The sequence below is a fragment of the Besnoitia besnoiti genome, chromosome III, assembly GCF_002563875.1.
Source record: "Besnoitia besnoiti strain Bb-Ger1 chromosome III, whole genome shotgun sequence".
Taxonomy (NCBI): Eukaryota; Apicomplexa; class Conoidasida; order Eucoccidiorida; family Sarcocystidae; genus Besnoitia; species Besnoitia besnoiti.
The window spans coordinates 2,856,104-2,871,553 of record NC_042358.1 but is presented as its reverse complement, the minus strand read 5'-3'; the positions used below and the strand labels follow the sequence as shown (position 1 = coordinate 2,871,553).

The 15,450-nt window shown below is 61.1% G+C and overlaps 1 protein-coding gene across 1 annotated transcript; it reads left to right on the top strand.

The window, feature by feature from the left end:
* Positions 1 to 2,214: 2,214 nt before the first annotated feature.
* Positions 2,215 to 15,369, top strand: BESB_046970 (uncharacterized protein; the record flags this gene model as incomplete). The annotated part of the gene is made up of 10 exons (XM_029363148.1): positions 2,215 to 4,577; positions 5,053 to 5,138; positions 5,562 to 5,724; positions 6,055 to 6,124; positions 6,539 to 6,715; positions 7,186 to 7,620; positions 8,085 to 8,868; positions 9,453 to 13,978; positions 14,506 to 14,618; positions 15,339 to 15,369. The coding sequence occupies 10 exons, from the start codon at positions 2,215 to 2,217 to the stop codon at positions 15,367 to 15,369; spliced, it is 8,748 nt and encodes a 2,915-aa protein (XP_029220514.1).
* Between the last annotated feature and the right edge of the window lie 81 nt (positions 15,370 to 15,450).

The following is a 15,450-nucleotide window of genomic DNA, read 5'->3' as shown; positions in this document are numbered from 1 at the left end:
AGACAGTCGGACGGAACGCGAAAATCCTGCCGTGTATTATGTGCGTCGAAGAGACACAGGATCCTCGGGGCGGCGTTGCACGTCCCTGGTCTTCTGCAGGACCGAAGGAGAGTAGCGACGACCGCATGGAGGATGCAGAGGACGCGAAGCAAGAAAAGCAAGCCAAGGAAAGGAGAAGGGAAACCCAGTCGACTTCAAGTGGCGGCGTGAGCGACGGGTACCTGCTCCTACTGCCCGAGGCCGTGTCTCGGTATCGCTGTGCAACAGATGTGCTGAAGTCCATACAGTTTGGCGGCTTCGTTACGATTCAGAGGAAGACCATCCCAACGGCGGATGCGGCGACCTCAAGGAAGCGCGAGATACGGCAAAACTCCGAAATCGAAATTCAAAAGCTGCTTGTAGCTGAGGCTGTGTACGTACAGCTCATGTGCGACAGAGTCTCAAGTTGGTGCTGCGTAAAACCGCACGCTGTTTCGCTTACGGGAGCTTCCAAGCGCCTTCTTACGCAAGCACACGCTAGCCAGCCTCCGAGAGACGACAAACTGACGAAAAGCCAGAAGCGCCTCAATGGCTCTCCTGTGATTCCAGGCTCTGAGAGCCGACAGACTGCGAAAATTGCGTCCTCGTTGGTCCATCTCGCTTTGTTGAGTGTGTCGTCCGGTGGCGGGCTCGCAGCCGTTTCGCGTCGGAGTGCGTCGTTTGCATCTGTCTGGAATCCCGTCGGATGAAAGAAGAGAAAAGGAGAACGAAAATCCGCATACAGGCAAATCCACTAGGTTCCTGCTTCGCATTCGTCTTATACCGCGCGCAGAAAGGCTAGGCTCGACAGTTCAATCTCTGAAAAACCCGTGTGTCGCAGGCTGTGAAATCTCGTCTCGTCGCTCAGCGTGAAGAGACCTCGAAAGCCATAGTTTTGCTAACCCGCTTTCACTTTTGCATGCGCCGGGTCTCCCTGAAATTTCCTGCGCCTCTCCTCTGCTGGGGTGGAAAGAAAACTGAGGTTTGTAACGAGCTGGGGAAGGCAGCGGGGTTGCTTCGCATCTAAACCTTTCAGTTGCCCGCGAGTGGCTTCCTCATCCGCTGCAGAATAGCGGACACCTTGTCTTGTTTCGCTGGAGAAGAGGAGGCAAAGGGCCTTCCTGAGGAGGAAGGAAAGAGCTCCTGCGAAACTCTCCCTTGTTTTACCTCGGCTCCCAGGCCTCAGTCAGCTGTTGCAGCAGCGTGGCCTGAAAGCTGGGAGCCCGCGAAACCCGGATCAAGGCGGGCGCTTCGGTTCGCGCGTTGAGTCGGCCTTGCGCGGAAGTCTTTCCCGCGGAGAAAGCAATGAACCAAACTCTTTATGCGCGTGTGCAGTTTACTGAGAATAGGTCTCCTTCGATGGTCGCGAGGTCTGCTTGCAAGACTTCGCAGCTCGAGTCGCGTGTCCCTCCGCGCTGTCACTAGCCTCCAGGCTCCGAAGGGCCCTTCGCTCCCTCGTTCTCGCATTCGGCCTCTGACGTTTGTTCAGCGTCCGCCTTCGACTGAAATTCCAGCGGGTGTCGACGCCTCGGCTTATGCTAAAGAGTCGTTTTGCCAGTTGTGGTTTCGCGTGAGCTGACGCGCACCAGTCTGCACCATCAGCTGAACGGTTTGGTCGGCTGAGGGAAAAAAAGAGTTCTGTGGCGATTATTCTCCTCTCTTCTCGGATCGGGCGCCGAGCATGCGCGAAGCTGTCTCCAGGCGCGATTTTGCCCCATTCTCTGTAAATGCTGTGGTTTTAGGCTCTCGCCGCGACCGAATGCAGAAGGTGTTTGTGCGCGCGCGGCGCTGAGCGCCTGGAGGGCTGGACCGCCTCCCAGGGGCCTGTCTATCGAGAGAAGAAATTAGCCTCCCTTCCCGCTCATTGTCTGTACTCCCCAGCTCTCGTCGCTTTCGGCTTCTCCGCTTCGTGCGTGGTCGCCGTCTGGCGCCGCCGTCTGCTTTTTCCCCCTAAACCCTTCCGCGCGCGGCTCCGCCGGCATCTCCGCCTCATCCACTCGCACTGTGCACTGACGCTTAATTTTCTTCGCGGTATCTTTGTTTCTCAAGGAGCGCCGGAGTCACCCTGGTGCCGGTCAAGCGTCCAGTGGACTCCAAGTCGAGTTTTTTTTTCAAATCTTGAGGAAATGCAGCGTCGCGCGAGTCGTTAGCGCCCCGGACAGAGCAAGTCGTTCTCGAGCGGGTCTCAAGGAGGCGATGGCGACCCCGTGGAGTGCCGAAGAGGCGCAGGCGCCGAACGTGACGCCTGTCTGTGTGCCGCAGCCCGCCTGGCGCCCGTGGAAGTGGGGCGGCGACGGCGCTCATGCGAGGGCGAAGAAGACCAGAGACGCGGCGGCGCGCAGAATGTCGCGTCCTGCGGCGTCGGAAGGCCCACGGAGCTCCTCTTGGAGCCGCCAAGAAGGCGAACGAGGAGACGAGCCGCTGCCGGCGGGGAGTCAAGAAAGAGAAGAAAGTCCTGAAAGGCAAGAGCGAGGACTCAGGCCCTCTGTGCCCAGGCGTGGCACCCCCGCGTCGGCCGGAGTTGTGCCGCTGCCAGTCGCTGCCGAAGCGCCTCCATCCACCTGTTTCTCGTCTGCCGCCTCGGGGGACACCGCCTCGCGTGTCCAGCCTGCAGAGGGCGTCGCGGCATCTCTCTCTCCGCCTCCTCGGCACGGTTTTTCCCGTTCAGTTTCTCCCGGCGCGTCTTCTTCAAGTCCTCTGTCGGCGCCAGCGTCCTATTCTTCTCCCCGCGGAGACGGGTCTCTCCCTGCGTCTGCAGCGCGGTCGCCTCCCGCGTGCGCGGGCGGTGACGGCGAGGAGCTCTCGGCTCCCGCGCAAGAGCGAAGAGGACGAGACGCCGCGAGGAAGGTGCTGGCCTTGCGCCCACGGGACGCGGGCCTCTTAACCCGCGCGGTCTCCGTCGCCTCCACCTCTGCGCTCGCGTCCGACGCTCCTGGCAAATTGGGGACTGTGCCTGCTGTCTCTCCCCCTCCATCGAGCGAGACTCGAGAGGCCTCTCGACGAGCGACGGCCGCGGGTGGAGTCGAGAAAGCGATAAGCACCCGATTCGAAGAAGAGCGAATCGAGCGAACAAAGAGCGGGGCGACAGCAGAGGACCCGCCAGGATCGCGAGAACTTGCGCATTCGTCTTCACATTCCTCCTCTCTGTCAAGCGAAGGGGGCTCGCCTTTCGCCGCCTCGTCCTCTTTCTCTCTCCGTATCTCCGCTCCTTCCGCTGTCCGTCCCGCCGCCTCTGAGCCGAGTTCCGTTCCTTCAGTTTCCTCTAGTTCATTGTCTGCCTCCTCGCTTTCGCGTTGTCGTGCGTCTGGCGGTGCTTTGTTTCATCGAGACCCTCCTCGGTCTCCGGGCTCTTCTTCGTCTGCTACTTGTGCTTATCGCACGTCGCTGAGCGACGTCGAGCGTCTGCCGCCACTCATCCTTCAGTCTCTCGCGTGCGAGTTTCTGTCGCTGTTTGAGGCCGCGCGTTTGGCACGTTGCAGCCGCAGTCTGCTGCGCTCTGCGCAAGCGCAAGCCTGGGTTCGACGTCATCTCAAGGACGGAGCCCTGCATGCGCGGCCCAATTTCCCTCCGCTGTCTCCCCTGCAGCCTCCGCCGCCGCTGCCTTCCTCGCTTCGTCGCCCTTCACCCTCTTCTGCGTCGCCTGCTTCCTTCGCCTCGACTTCCTCGTCTTCCGCGCCTTCCTCTTCTGCGCACTGTTCCTGTCGGCGGTGCGCGTGCTGCGGCGAAGGGCCTTTCTGCGGGGGCGACCGAGAGATCCGCCGGCGCCGGCGCCGAGTCTGGCTGCTCGCCCACGGGCGGCTCGACCGCCTAGGGCTCCAGATCGCCCGCGAGCTGCAGTGGGCCTCCGCGCTGGGCTCCACCTCGGGCGCGGCGCAGCGCGGGAAGCGTCGGGAGAGAGAAGGAGAAACCGCTTGCGTGGAAAGGCCGCGGGAGGGGAGAGAGCCGCAGGACAAAGAGGGATGTCTGCGAGAGTCAGGTCGTGTTGGGGAAGGGCGCGCGCGAGACGCCTCAGGGCCGCCTGAGCCGGCGGACTGTCTCGAGGAGCGATTTCGAATCCGAATCGACCGGCGCGTCGCTAAACGACGAGATAGTCTTAGCGAGACGGCGGAGGCAAGGGAGGGGGAGTCGAGGCGTGTCTGTGGCGACGGATGCAAGGCAGGTGTCGCCGCAGCTGCTGCGCAGGCATCCGCGTTTCTCTATCCGAGAGTCTTCATGCCCGCGGCCGCCTTCAACATCTCCGCCCCTCTGTCTACCGCGAGGCGAAAGGCACTCGCGCTGCGCGCTGGCGAAGCAAATCGCACAAGCTCGCCTGCCTCGTTGTCTTCGAGTTTTTCAGCGTTTCTGGAGGCGTTTGCCTCAGGCGCGGAGCGATTCTCTCCCGCAGAGGGCGAGGCGGGCGACTCAGACCCGCGGCTTCCAGACGATGACGAAGAAAACGAGGAACTCCTTCCCTGGCCCTGCCGAGAGGTTTTCGAGTTTCTTCTCACCTGTCGACTCGATGAATCGCGCGTGGACGAAATTCGGCGGGACGTGCCGCGCACGTTTCCTCACCACCCTTAGTGAGTGTGCGCCGTCGTATTTCGTTCACCTGTTCGCTCGCGGCATTTAAAAACGCCTGCGGCAGCCCGTGTATAAGACCGTTAGGCAAAGTATACAGTGTGCGGTGGAAGCAGGGACAGCCTCACAGAGAGCTTCGGCGAAGAAAACTGCGTATTTTTAAGAACATCCTCGACACGTTTCGTGCAGATGCGTGTATTCATGGAGAAGGCGTCGCGTGAGGATTACGTGAATGCACGCATGCAGTCTCACGTGCTGTCTGTGCGCGCGCATCCGTGCGAGTCTGGTGCTACGTATATCGTATATATCATATTTACCAAGTACATATATATGTGTGTGTATATATTGGTGCATATGCCTGTCAAGAGGTTGTGATTTTACTACACACGTGTGTTTCGGGCTTTTATTTCATCGGTAGAGCAAAGCGTGAGAGAGCTAACTCGGAGTGCGGCAGTTGCTGTCCTGTGCGCCGCTCAGTTTCCGCCGGCGAGAAGGTCAAGCCAAGCTCTACGCAGTTCTGCATGCGCATGCAAGTCTCTGTCCCTCGACCGGCTACTGTCAAGGTAAGGCCTTCGAGACTCTTGCCGCGCCCGCGTGAGCGAGCAACGACGTCCATGCACAGATGACGCATTCGCAGCGACGCGTCTCTATGTGCATGTAGCGGGCTGCATCTTGTGTGCGGACTCGAAAGTGGCGATGCATGGCGTCCTCCTCTATCGGGCCGAAATCTCTTCTGTTGTGCTTTTCTCCCACCTCTGTATACGCAGCTGAACCGCGTGCATGAGGCCTCACATGCGATGTATGCAGTGACTCGCCTGCCGTGTGTGCCGATGTGCTCACGGAGAGGAGGCAGAGGCACGACGGGTGTGTTCACATCTTCCCGCGGAGCTTGGACCGTGTTTTCTGCCGTACGTTGCTTGTTTCAGGTTATATGCGCCAGTGTTTGACTTTTCAGTTTCGTTTTGCATTTCGTTCCGGCTTTCTAGGCATGAACTTCCTCGCCGGCGCCCTGCTCATCTTCACGGGAAGCGCCTTGTGCGCGTTTTGGGCGCTCGTCGTGATGCTGCGGTGTCTGGACTTCCAGCTGCTCTTCGCCTCCGGAGTTCCTCTCCTCCACGCTCGCGTGTTTCAGTTCAACACGATTCTCACGTAAGGCGCGGGTGTTTATGCCCCGACAGCTGCGCAGAGGAGGAGGCGTAGTGGCATGTAGCAAAGACTGGTGGCAACTGCTCTCTCTCTCAGTATGTGTATCTTTCTGATTGAGACCGTTCAGCTGCAGCGAGTATGCATGTGTGGTTGCCGTCTCTCGACCCTGTTGTGAAGACGTAATTGGGCGAAACTCCACTTATCCATGTGATGGAGACTGCAAACTGTGGGCGCTGAGACGCCAGTCTTGAGGATAGAGCGTTTGGGAGTGGCGCGCCTTCGCGGTAAAGACGCACGGCGTGTCACCTTGTGTGCACTTTTCTATCCTCACAGGCAGCATCTCCCGAGGCTCGCGCGCCACCTGCTCGCGCATTCCCTCTCGGTGAACTTCTTTGCGCACCAAGTAAGAGATATCTCGTCTTGTGCTTTCGTGGTAAATCGTGAGCAGCGAATGCGCTGCTATATTCAACTTCATTTTAACGGATTGGGGTATCTTCGTATATATATATATATATATATATATATATATATATATATATATATATATATATATATATATATATATATATATGTACGCGTATACTTGCGTGTGAATCTCTGCGAGTTATTCTAAGATTTTGTGCATAGAGATGTGCGTCTGTCTTGCCGGTCATGTGTGTGTCTCTCAAGCGCTTCGCTCGCGTGTCTGTAGCGATCCTCTGCAACTGACGCATGCACCCAGCGCCCTCTGTCGCTTCCGTCGTCTTCTGTTGCGACGGCGTCTGCGCGGTCGCCACTTCTTTGGCGCGTTGGGGCCGGTTTTCTACGTTTTCTGCAGTGGCTGATGACCTGCTTCTCTTACCACGTTGACCTCGCGACGGTCGCTTGCATCTGGGATGCGTTTTTTCTCCAAGGCTGGAAGGGCCTCTTCCGGGCGGCTGTCACCCTCCTCGCTCGACTCGAGCCCGCGATTCTGCAGCGCTCAAGCACCGACGAGATCCTCGCCGTCGCGCGGGTGAGACACGCGGCGCACGCGACAGCGAAGAGGCACAGAAGCAAAAACAAGGAAACGAAAGGCCTAGGAACGGGCAGTTGAGTGAAGCGTGGAAACGCAAAACATGAGACTACGTGAGGCGAGCGCCAGACGCGAGAGGGGACGGGGTCAGGAAGAGGGGTGCGGCAGGCTGAAGTCAGAATGCAGGAATTCAGAGAATCACAGGTAACGCTTTCGCGTGTGCCTCGTAGGGGGTTTGCTCGCCTTCTTCGCCGGGCGCGGGCGACAGTGTCTTCTGGATCGCGTGAGGAGGTCTGCGCATCCCGCCCGTTTTCATCGGTCGCGTCCTTCTCTCACCTTACCTCGTTTGTTCGTTAGGTTTTGCCCTGTGTTTCTCATTAACGTTTGGTCTGCGGTCTCCCGGCCCGGGTGCAGCACTCAGCGCGCGTCAGCCTTTTGGGCTTCTCTCTCTTCTGTGTTGGAGTTCTCAGGTCAGTGAGCATCGACGCAGGGCGAGCGGTCACTGTTCCGCCTGCGTGCGCATGAGACAGGCCGAAGGGAGGCGGAATCTCTCGTCCTCTTCTCCCGCGAGCCTGTCCTCGGCTGCTTCTCTCTCAGGCTCCCCTGTGGGATCGTCGCGCAGCCCGTCTTTTTCTTCTGTCACTTCTTCCTCTCAGGCTGCTCATGCCTCCGCCGTGCGTCCTACGCGTGGCGACCGCGACAGGGCCTTCGGCGACGGCCTGCAAACTCGACAGCGCGGGCGAGAGAGGAAGACGCGTGCGGAATTTCCCGGCGGCCGCCTTCTCGTGTATGCCTGCTGCGCGGAATGCCGGTACACCTCGTTTCTGCGGGATATGAGGGCAGTCAAGGTCACCAACAGCCTCCTGGATGACCTCGGCAAGGCCTTCATGAATAAAAAGATGCTGGTGCGTCTCTGTTTGTGTCCTCTCCGCATCATCTGTCTTCTTCACTGTCTCTGCATCGTCGTGTGTGGTGGGGCGGCTGGGGCCCGATGGCATTCTCTCTCCTCATGCCTGTGAGGTGCCAACTCCCTCCCCCCCCCCCCCCCCCTCACGCCCCGCGCCTCCCCCGTTCTTTGGCCTCGGGTCAAAGAGATGATTCATCTTTCGTCTGTCGCGTTCTCTACTCCCGTCGAGTCTCTTTCGCTCCGCACTCGTTTCCTTTTTCCTCAGTTCCTCTTGCCTACACATCTTCTAAGAGAATCAGTTAATTTCACATTATCTGCCACATAGCATCATTATTTATATCTTTATGTGCTGTTTCACTTCCATCAAATGCTATAGCAGGAAAAGGTTTTTCTGCAGTCGCCTCCGGTAATAACCCGCTTTTTCCGGAACCCATACTCGGTGCACCTCTGCTGGGCCTGCAGGCGCTCCTCGACGGCTTGGGCTCTGCGGGCCTCCCGGGTGAGGCCCTGGGCGCAGCTGCGGCGGAGGGCAGACAGGCTGGGAAGCCCCCGTCACCCGCCCTTGCCTCGCCGTCGCATTCCGACGAGCCGTCGTCTTCTGGTGCCGCCTCGGCCGTTTCGTCCTTCGGTTTGCTCTCGCGGCTTCTGGGCGCGGTGCCCTCGAGGAAACCGGCGACCGCAGAAGACGGCGTGCAAACGGCTCCTGCGCGGGAGGCCGGGGCACTGGCTCTGCGGCTGTCTGGGGAAGAAAAGGCTCCGTGCCTCGAGGACGCGAAAGGACACTTAGGAAGTTTAGACGCCAGGCGAAGGGATGCGATGCTTGTGAGCTCGCCTCTCGTCCCGCGGGCATCGGCTGCTTCGCGCGCACCGCCTCCGTCTCGCTCTTCGCACGCCTCCGCGGCGTCTCGTCGCGCCGTACCTCTCCTGGGGAACGGGCGAGCGCGTGGAGCCGCCGACGCGGGGCGGCGTCTTCGCGAGGCGCCAGGCGAAGGGAGGCAGACGCCGCGAGCAGAAGCCAGGCTCGCCAGCGAAGAGCGGGCGATGCGGCAGCGAGAGCAACGGGCTAGGCTCTTGCCTCGTGACTGCGCTGAGAGGCCGAGGGAGCCGAGGGAAGAGGGGCGGGGGGCGTGGAACGAGAGCGAAAAAGAAAAGACGGCGCGCCTCCTCATTCGCGTCGTCTCTGCCGCTGTCGAGGCAGGCCAGGATGGACACCTGCGGCGCGTCCGGCCTGCTGGCGGATGTCGAGGTACGAATCGCAGAGCCTCTCAGACGTGTCGCGCTCCTCTGTCGCACGGTGCTTCACTCTGCGTCTCAAATTCGGTGTCCTCTGCTGTAGTGCTGCGTCTGCCTTGTCTCTTGCGAGTCTCGTCTATCTCCGTGAAGGCTTCAGTGCCCTTTCTCACTTCATTTGCAAGGCTTTCCTTCAAATCCCTCCTCCGAATATGTGTGTTTGTGTGCGCGCTGAAGCTGCGCCTTCGTTTCCATTTGAGAGGTCCCGGAGGACAAACGCGGCTCGGTCTGCATGGGTGGCTGGCGTACCTTGCTGCTGTCGGATCTTCCGCGTTCACGCTCCATGGTAGTCTCTCTTGAGCGTGCCTGCGCTTGTGTGTTCATTTTCTTGAGCGCTGTGAAGCAGATCTGTCACGACGCTCGGCCTCGTCGCTGGTGCCCAGGAAGCGTGTCGCGCGGCGACGTTTCATTCGCCGATGGCAGGCTGGTCACCGTTGAGCAAGTCTGTCGCAGGCGCTGTCTCGAGTTGGCTGCTGGAGTGTTTTTTCATTTGTGTCTGTCTCTCGGGTGGCTGTGTCTTGCTTTGCCATTTGTGATTAGGCAGCTGTGAAGCGTCCGCCGACGCGCTGGAAGAGGCATCGTCTCATTCGTCTGTCGCTCCGAGGGCGGCGCCGAATTTGGGGTCGCCTCTCTCTGGCTACTTTCTGCTTCACGGCGAAGAGCGGAGGGACGCGCTCCGGGTTTCCCAAGTGTCTGCGTCTGTCTCTCCGTCCTCGTCCTCGTCTTCTTCTCCCTCGTCCTTCGCTTCGTCCATGATTTTGCCCTCTGCTGCGCTTCGTCCTTCGGCCGAGTGCGCCAACGAGAGCGAGAGGAAGGGACAGGCATCCGGCGGCGTTTCTGTCACCTCGCTTCCAGTCTCAGGCGCCTCTAGGGATGACGCCCCTGGAGCGCTGGCGGTTCAAGTTTTTGCAGAGGAGGAGTGTGTCAGGAGTAACGGCGAGGAGGGAAAAGAGGAGGAAAGCGACGGAGCTGGGCAGCTTTCCCTGTTGGGCGCTGGCGGGCGTTCAGAAGGGCGCACGCAGTTTGTGGAGGCAGGGACCCTTCCAGCGCCGAAAGAGCAAACCCCCTTTACGGCTTCATTTGTTCCGAGACGCCGGTCGACAGCGGGCTCGCCACAGCCTCGTCCAGCGCCTTCTTCAGATTCTTCCCCGTTCCCTTCGGCGTTTCTTTCTGAGGCGGTATGCGATCTCTCTACTGTGAGTCCCTCTCACGATGCAGCGACTCTGCCTGCGGCAAGTGCAAGGGACATGGCAGCGTTCTCTACGTCTCCGTCGCGGTCAGCGTCCTCTCTGGCCTCTCAGCCACGGCGCAACTCCACACCTGGCGCTTTTCCCGCCCGAGGAGGGCATTCGCCGGCGAAAGCATCGCCCGCAGATTTCCTCTCGAGCGGCGGAGGAGGCGAAGCGAGTTGTGGGGTAGATCCCGCGAGCTCTGCCTCCGCCGCGACGCCTCTAGCAGATGCGGGCGGCTCTTCGGCGCACGTCTGGGCGGCGTGCCTCCGCGACCAGATGGCAGAAGGCCGAGCGAAGGAAAATGAAGAGCATGACGTGCGACCGGCGGCGTCTCCTAGGCGACTTGCGGCGTCTCCTAGGCGACTTGCGTCGTCTCCCGCCCCCGTTTGGGGTGGGAGGAATTCTGTGGGTGCTGCGTGGTGTTTTGGCCGCGACGGCGCCTTGCGAGATTCGTTTTCTTCGTTCTCTCTCTCGCCTTCACCGGCGTCTCTCTGCTTCATGACAGCTGCAGAGCGTGTGTCCTCTTCGCCCGTCTCTCTCCCCCTGTGCTCTCCGGACTCGCCCGCTCTTCTTGCCTCGGGCCCCGTCTGCCTCGCGGCGGGTTCTGTGGCGCCCAGCATGCGGTCGGAAACTCGACGCGGGCGTCGCGGCTCGGCGCTCGCAGGGTCGCCGACGTCTCCGCCGGTGTTGCTGCAGCCGACGTTCGCCCAGCCCCCGGGCGGTGCGCCCTTTCTGACGCCCTCGAGTCGCTGCCAGTCATTTTCTTCCTGTGTTCGTTATTCGCAGGCTCAGTGGAGCCGCCCAGCGAGGCCGAGTCTGCAGCCTCACAGTGGCGGACGAGCGTCTCTGCGCGATGAGGAGAGAGAAGGAGCTTTCGTGGTCTCTCGGTCAAACCCTCAGAGGGCCTCTCCGCCTGTGCTGTCTACCGCGTTTGCGCCTGCAGTGTCTTGTACGGTGTTTTCGCGCTCCCCGTCGTCTTCCCCCTCATTCTTTTCTTCACCGCCGTCGCGCATCGCGTCCTTCGCTTCGTCCGTGTCCTCTCCCATGAGTTTTTCGGTGCCTCCGTCCTCCTCAGACCTGCCTTCATCGCCTGTCGCCGAGCGTCCTCCGGCCTTCCTGTCTCCGCTTGCTGCTTCTTCCTCCAGCTCGGGTCAGTCTTCCGCTTCCTCGTTCCCTCCGCCGTCCTCTTTAGCTCCGCCCGCGCGTTCACCTGCGTTCCCTGCTCCCTCAGCGTCCTACAAGACTTCGCCTGCGCTCTGTGCGGACGCGAAACGCGCAGCGATATACATCTGCGTAGATATGCGCGGCGTCGTGGTGCGTGAGCGGCCGTGGGAAGGATCCTGGCTGCAGACGCTGCCGGCGGCTCGCGCCGTCCTTCCCTTTGCCCTGCTGGACCCCCTCTGGCGCCTTCACTGGAAAAGAAAACGACCCGCGGAGGAGTGCGGCGACGAGCTGTCTCCGAGGCTGGAGGGCCCCCCCAGTCGTGCGCAGGCCAAGCCAGCGGAGCCCGCGGGACGCACTGGCCAAGACGCGCCGGGAGACGCGGCGAATGAAAGCGCCACACAGACGAGCGAGTTCACTCCTGCAGGGCTGACCGCGAACTCTCCGCAGCACGCGGAGGCAGAGGCGTCTCCAAGCGGAAGCGCTTCATCTCCTCGAACCCCTGGTAGCCCTCCGTCTGAGGCACAGACTCCGGGCGCCACTGCGGGGGGGCACGGCTCCGGAGTTCCCTCGCCCCGCGGCTGGCGCTCTCCGTCGCCAATTGGCCGCGAGGCGAGCGACATGAGCGACAGGACGAAGGAGGCGTTGGAAATACCGGATGCAGACGAGAAGGCTGAACGACCAGGCAAAAGATCTGTCACCTCCACGTCGCCGTCCACGCCGGCGCCCGCGTCTCCAGAGGGGGCGGTTTCGGCCTCGGGAGACCTTCCTCGAGGCTTCTCGAACTGCGAGCGGATTCCTTCGCGTGTTTCGAGTCTTTTGCCGACCTCTTCGCCTTCTCTCACTTCGTCCTGCAGGCGTCCGCCTTCGTCTGAGTCGCCGTCCTCTGCGTCCTCTGTCTCTCTGGCTCTCGCGGCCGACCGCGCCTTGCAGCCAGCGGCGGAGACGCTCGACTGGGCGTGCGTGTATGCGCTGAAGGAGCTGCAGCAGGGCGGGCTCGGGCTGAGCGCGGCCTTCGTGGGGGGCTCGCTGAAGGGTCGGTACCTGTTGCTCGCGCTCTCGGAGATGGAGAAGAGCCGCAGGCGCCTCGCCGACCTGGAGTCGCAGACGCGCAAGGACGTGAAGCACTTCCGCGCCAAGATCGCCGCGGCGGAAAGAGACATCTCCATGCACCGCCGCACACAGCTCGTGCAAGAAAAAAAATACAGACGGCTGCTCTACGAACAGGAGAAAGCGTACATCGCCAAGCTCGCCGCCGTTCGCGACCTCGAGCTCCTCATCAGCGCCGCCGAAGAAGACGGAAATGGCAGCGTGCGACGACGGGCGGCGGACGCGGCTAGCGAAGGCGCCTGCAAAGGCGAGCACACGCTAGCGGCGACTTCCACCGAGCCGCGCCCAACGAAAGACTGCGTGGCGCAAGATGCCGTAGCTCCGCGCCCAAGTCCACGTGCGGACGGCATCAGAGACGCGCAAGGCGATGAAGGGCGAGTGGTGCAGAAGAAGATCGCAGCGCGCCGCACCCTTCAGCCCGCCAGCGGCGCGAGGGAGTGTCTGCCTGCGCAAGGCCTGGCGGGTGAGACCGCGAGTGCCTGCATCCAAGGAGAGGCAGCGAAGGCAGGGGTGCCTGAGACCAGGGAAAGAGATGGCGGGTTTCGCTCTGCCTTGTCTCGTGTCGCCGGTGGCGAGGGCGTGACGCTTGGAAGCGCGGGTCCCTGGACGCCTCGGCGTGGCTGGAATCGCCCGGGCGCGAACGGAGACGTCGACTTGGTCACCGCGCGCCTCTCCTGTTCACCGTCTGGGGCGTCCGAGACAGCACGACGGCGAGACGAGTCGTCCTCCGCAGGGCCGCTTTCCCTCTTTTCCTCCCCTGCGAAAACCGTCCGCTCTGTCCTCAGCGCGGCGGCTGGGTGGGGGTCCAAAGTGTTGTCTGTCGGCGGCCTTGCGCCACCGTCTCCTCGAGAAGGAGCGCCTCGAGCGAGCACCGAGGCGGCGAAGCGAGCGGTGAGAGGGCGCGGCCTCGCGGCGTTCAGGCCTGCATCGGTGAGCGAGGGAGATGCGCGAGACGAACCCAGTTCAGCAGGGGAAAGGCGATGCGAGCAGGGAGATGTGGAGCGCGAGAGGGGAAGGGAGAGGGCGGAGACAGACAGTCGCGAGGAGGGGCGGAGGGCGGACGAAAATGGAGGCGGAGAGGGGGAGAAGCCGATGCACGCAGACGCAACGGTTGCGACAAGTGACGAGCGAGTGTGTCTGGATATCCAAGGGACGTCGCAGCAGGGAGCGAACTTGGGGGGGTTGGCAAAGCATGGGTTTGGCGTGAAACTCTACGGGGATGAAGGCGAAGCGCACGGCGGGAGAGCTGCCTCCCGAGACTTGAGGGAGTCCACTGGGTTACTGAGCTCCCAGTCGGAGCGCAGTGGCTTCCCGTCTCCCCTCACCTGGACGAAGAGAGACGAATGCAGGGGGAAAGGAGAGAGGAACAGCGCAGCAGCGCGCGAAGGGGACGAAGGATGGAGAGGCGACGATGCGGCCCCTGGCCAAGAGCCCGCAGGGAGCGGAAATGAAGGAGAGAAAAAGACATATGCGAGTGTCTTTTCGGCTCTCGGAGGCATGAGGGCTTCTAGCGAGTCTGCAACGGCGTCGCGCAAAGAGGCGATTGCCGCAGCCTTGAAGAGGGTACGCCTCGAGCATTCTCTGTGTTGGCGTTGCCGCGAGTTTCAGCCGAAAGGTGAACCCTTCCGTCTTCTCCGTCGTGCTCATCCGTACTGTGCCGCCTCCGCGGTCCCGTCCCCGTTGCCGGCATTTTTCTGTTCTCTCGCTTGTTGTCTTCGTTCCGTATTTTCGATTGCTTTGCCTCGCTTTTTCTTTTCTTCCTTCTCCTTTTTGGTCTGCTCGTCACTGTGAGGTGCGGCTCTTCTTTTTGCGACTCTCCGGGCCTCCTCCTCGTCGACGCAGTGGTGTGTCACACGCGTTGCCGTTACGTGATCGCTCGTAACTCCCTCTGAGGGGAGTCTTTTGCTGTCTTTCCTCATGGGTGTCTACGTGGTCCTCTCGGCGCGGCGCGGCTGTCTTCTAGGGGAGTTTCGTCGGTTCTCGCCTCTCCTCTCTCTCCTGCTCACCCAGCCGTCTGCCGTGTTTTCTGCGGCCTCGATTTTTTCTCTGGCCAGCATTTTTGTCTTTTTTTCCTCCTTCTTTTTTTGCAGGTTGCGGCCGCTGAGAGAAAATTGGCGAAGCGGAAGGCTGCCGCCGCCGGGGCGCGCGCGTCCCTCGAGGCCTTCCAGGCGGAATTGCGAGATCTCGAGGACATTAAAGACCGGTGAGTTGGAAAAAGTTCAGACCTCATTTTGCGCTATCCTGAGCATGGAACGCATGGCCTGCATGCGTTCCTGCAGTGAGCAGATTTGAGTGAATCTCTGAGTGCGAGCGCATGACAAACCCAAGCGTGAGGCGCACGGGGGCGTGGGCGAGCAGACGCAAGCGGCCGTGTCTGCTTCGCGCGAGACCCGAGTCACTGGCCGCCGCGCGCATATTTTACCCCTCGCTCGGCGGCCCTACCGTGAGCGTGGCGCGGCGAAAGGCTCCTTTGCCAGGAGTTGGAGTTCAGAGAGCTCCAGTCGAATGTATTCGCGATGTGTTTGTCGACATGCACACGCGAACCCCCCCACAGGGCGACGTGCATACTCCAATGAGCTAAAGCAGTGCACAAACCCCCCCCTTGTCTGTCCAACGTCAGCCCCTAGAGATCTGGGTCTGTTTCTTTTGCGAGGCCTATTGCTTTCTGGGATGTCTGTAACTATGCACGCTGCATGTGTGCGGCCTTCGTGCCTGAGGTGCTACAGCCTGCAAGCATCTCTGCAAGACTTCATCTCCAATCAAGAAAGCCAGAGGACGGCGGAAGCTTCACGTCTTCTGGAGACGGGTCACTGGCGGCGTCGCCTCCCTCCAGAGCTGCAAAGACGGCAGCCGCTTAGCCTCCAGCGCCTTCTTCGAGGTCTCTCAGTGATTGCCTCGAACCACGCTGCCGTGCTTTCCTCAGAACGTGCTCCTTTGCCCTCGCCGTCTACTAGTGCTTCGAATATCATCAGGCAAAACTCCGAGTGCCGACGGGAAACCGAGAGAATGTCTTCTGGCTGCGCGTGAGAGAGAGG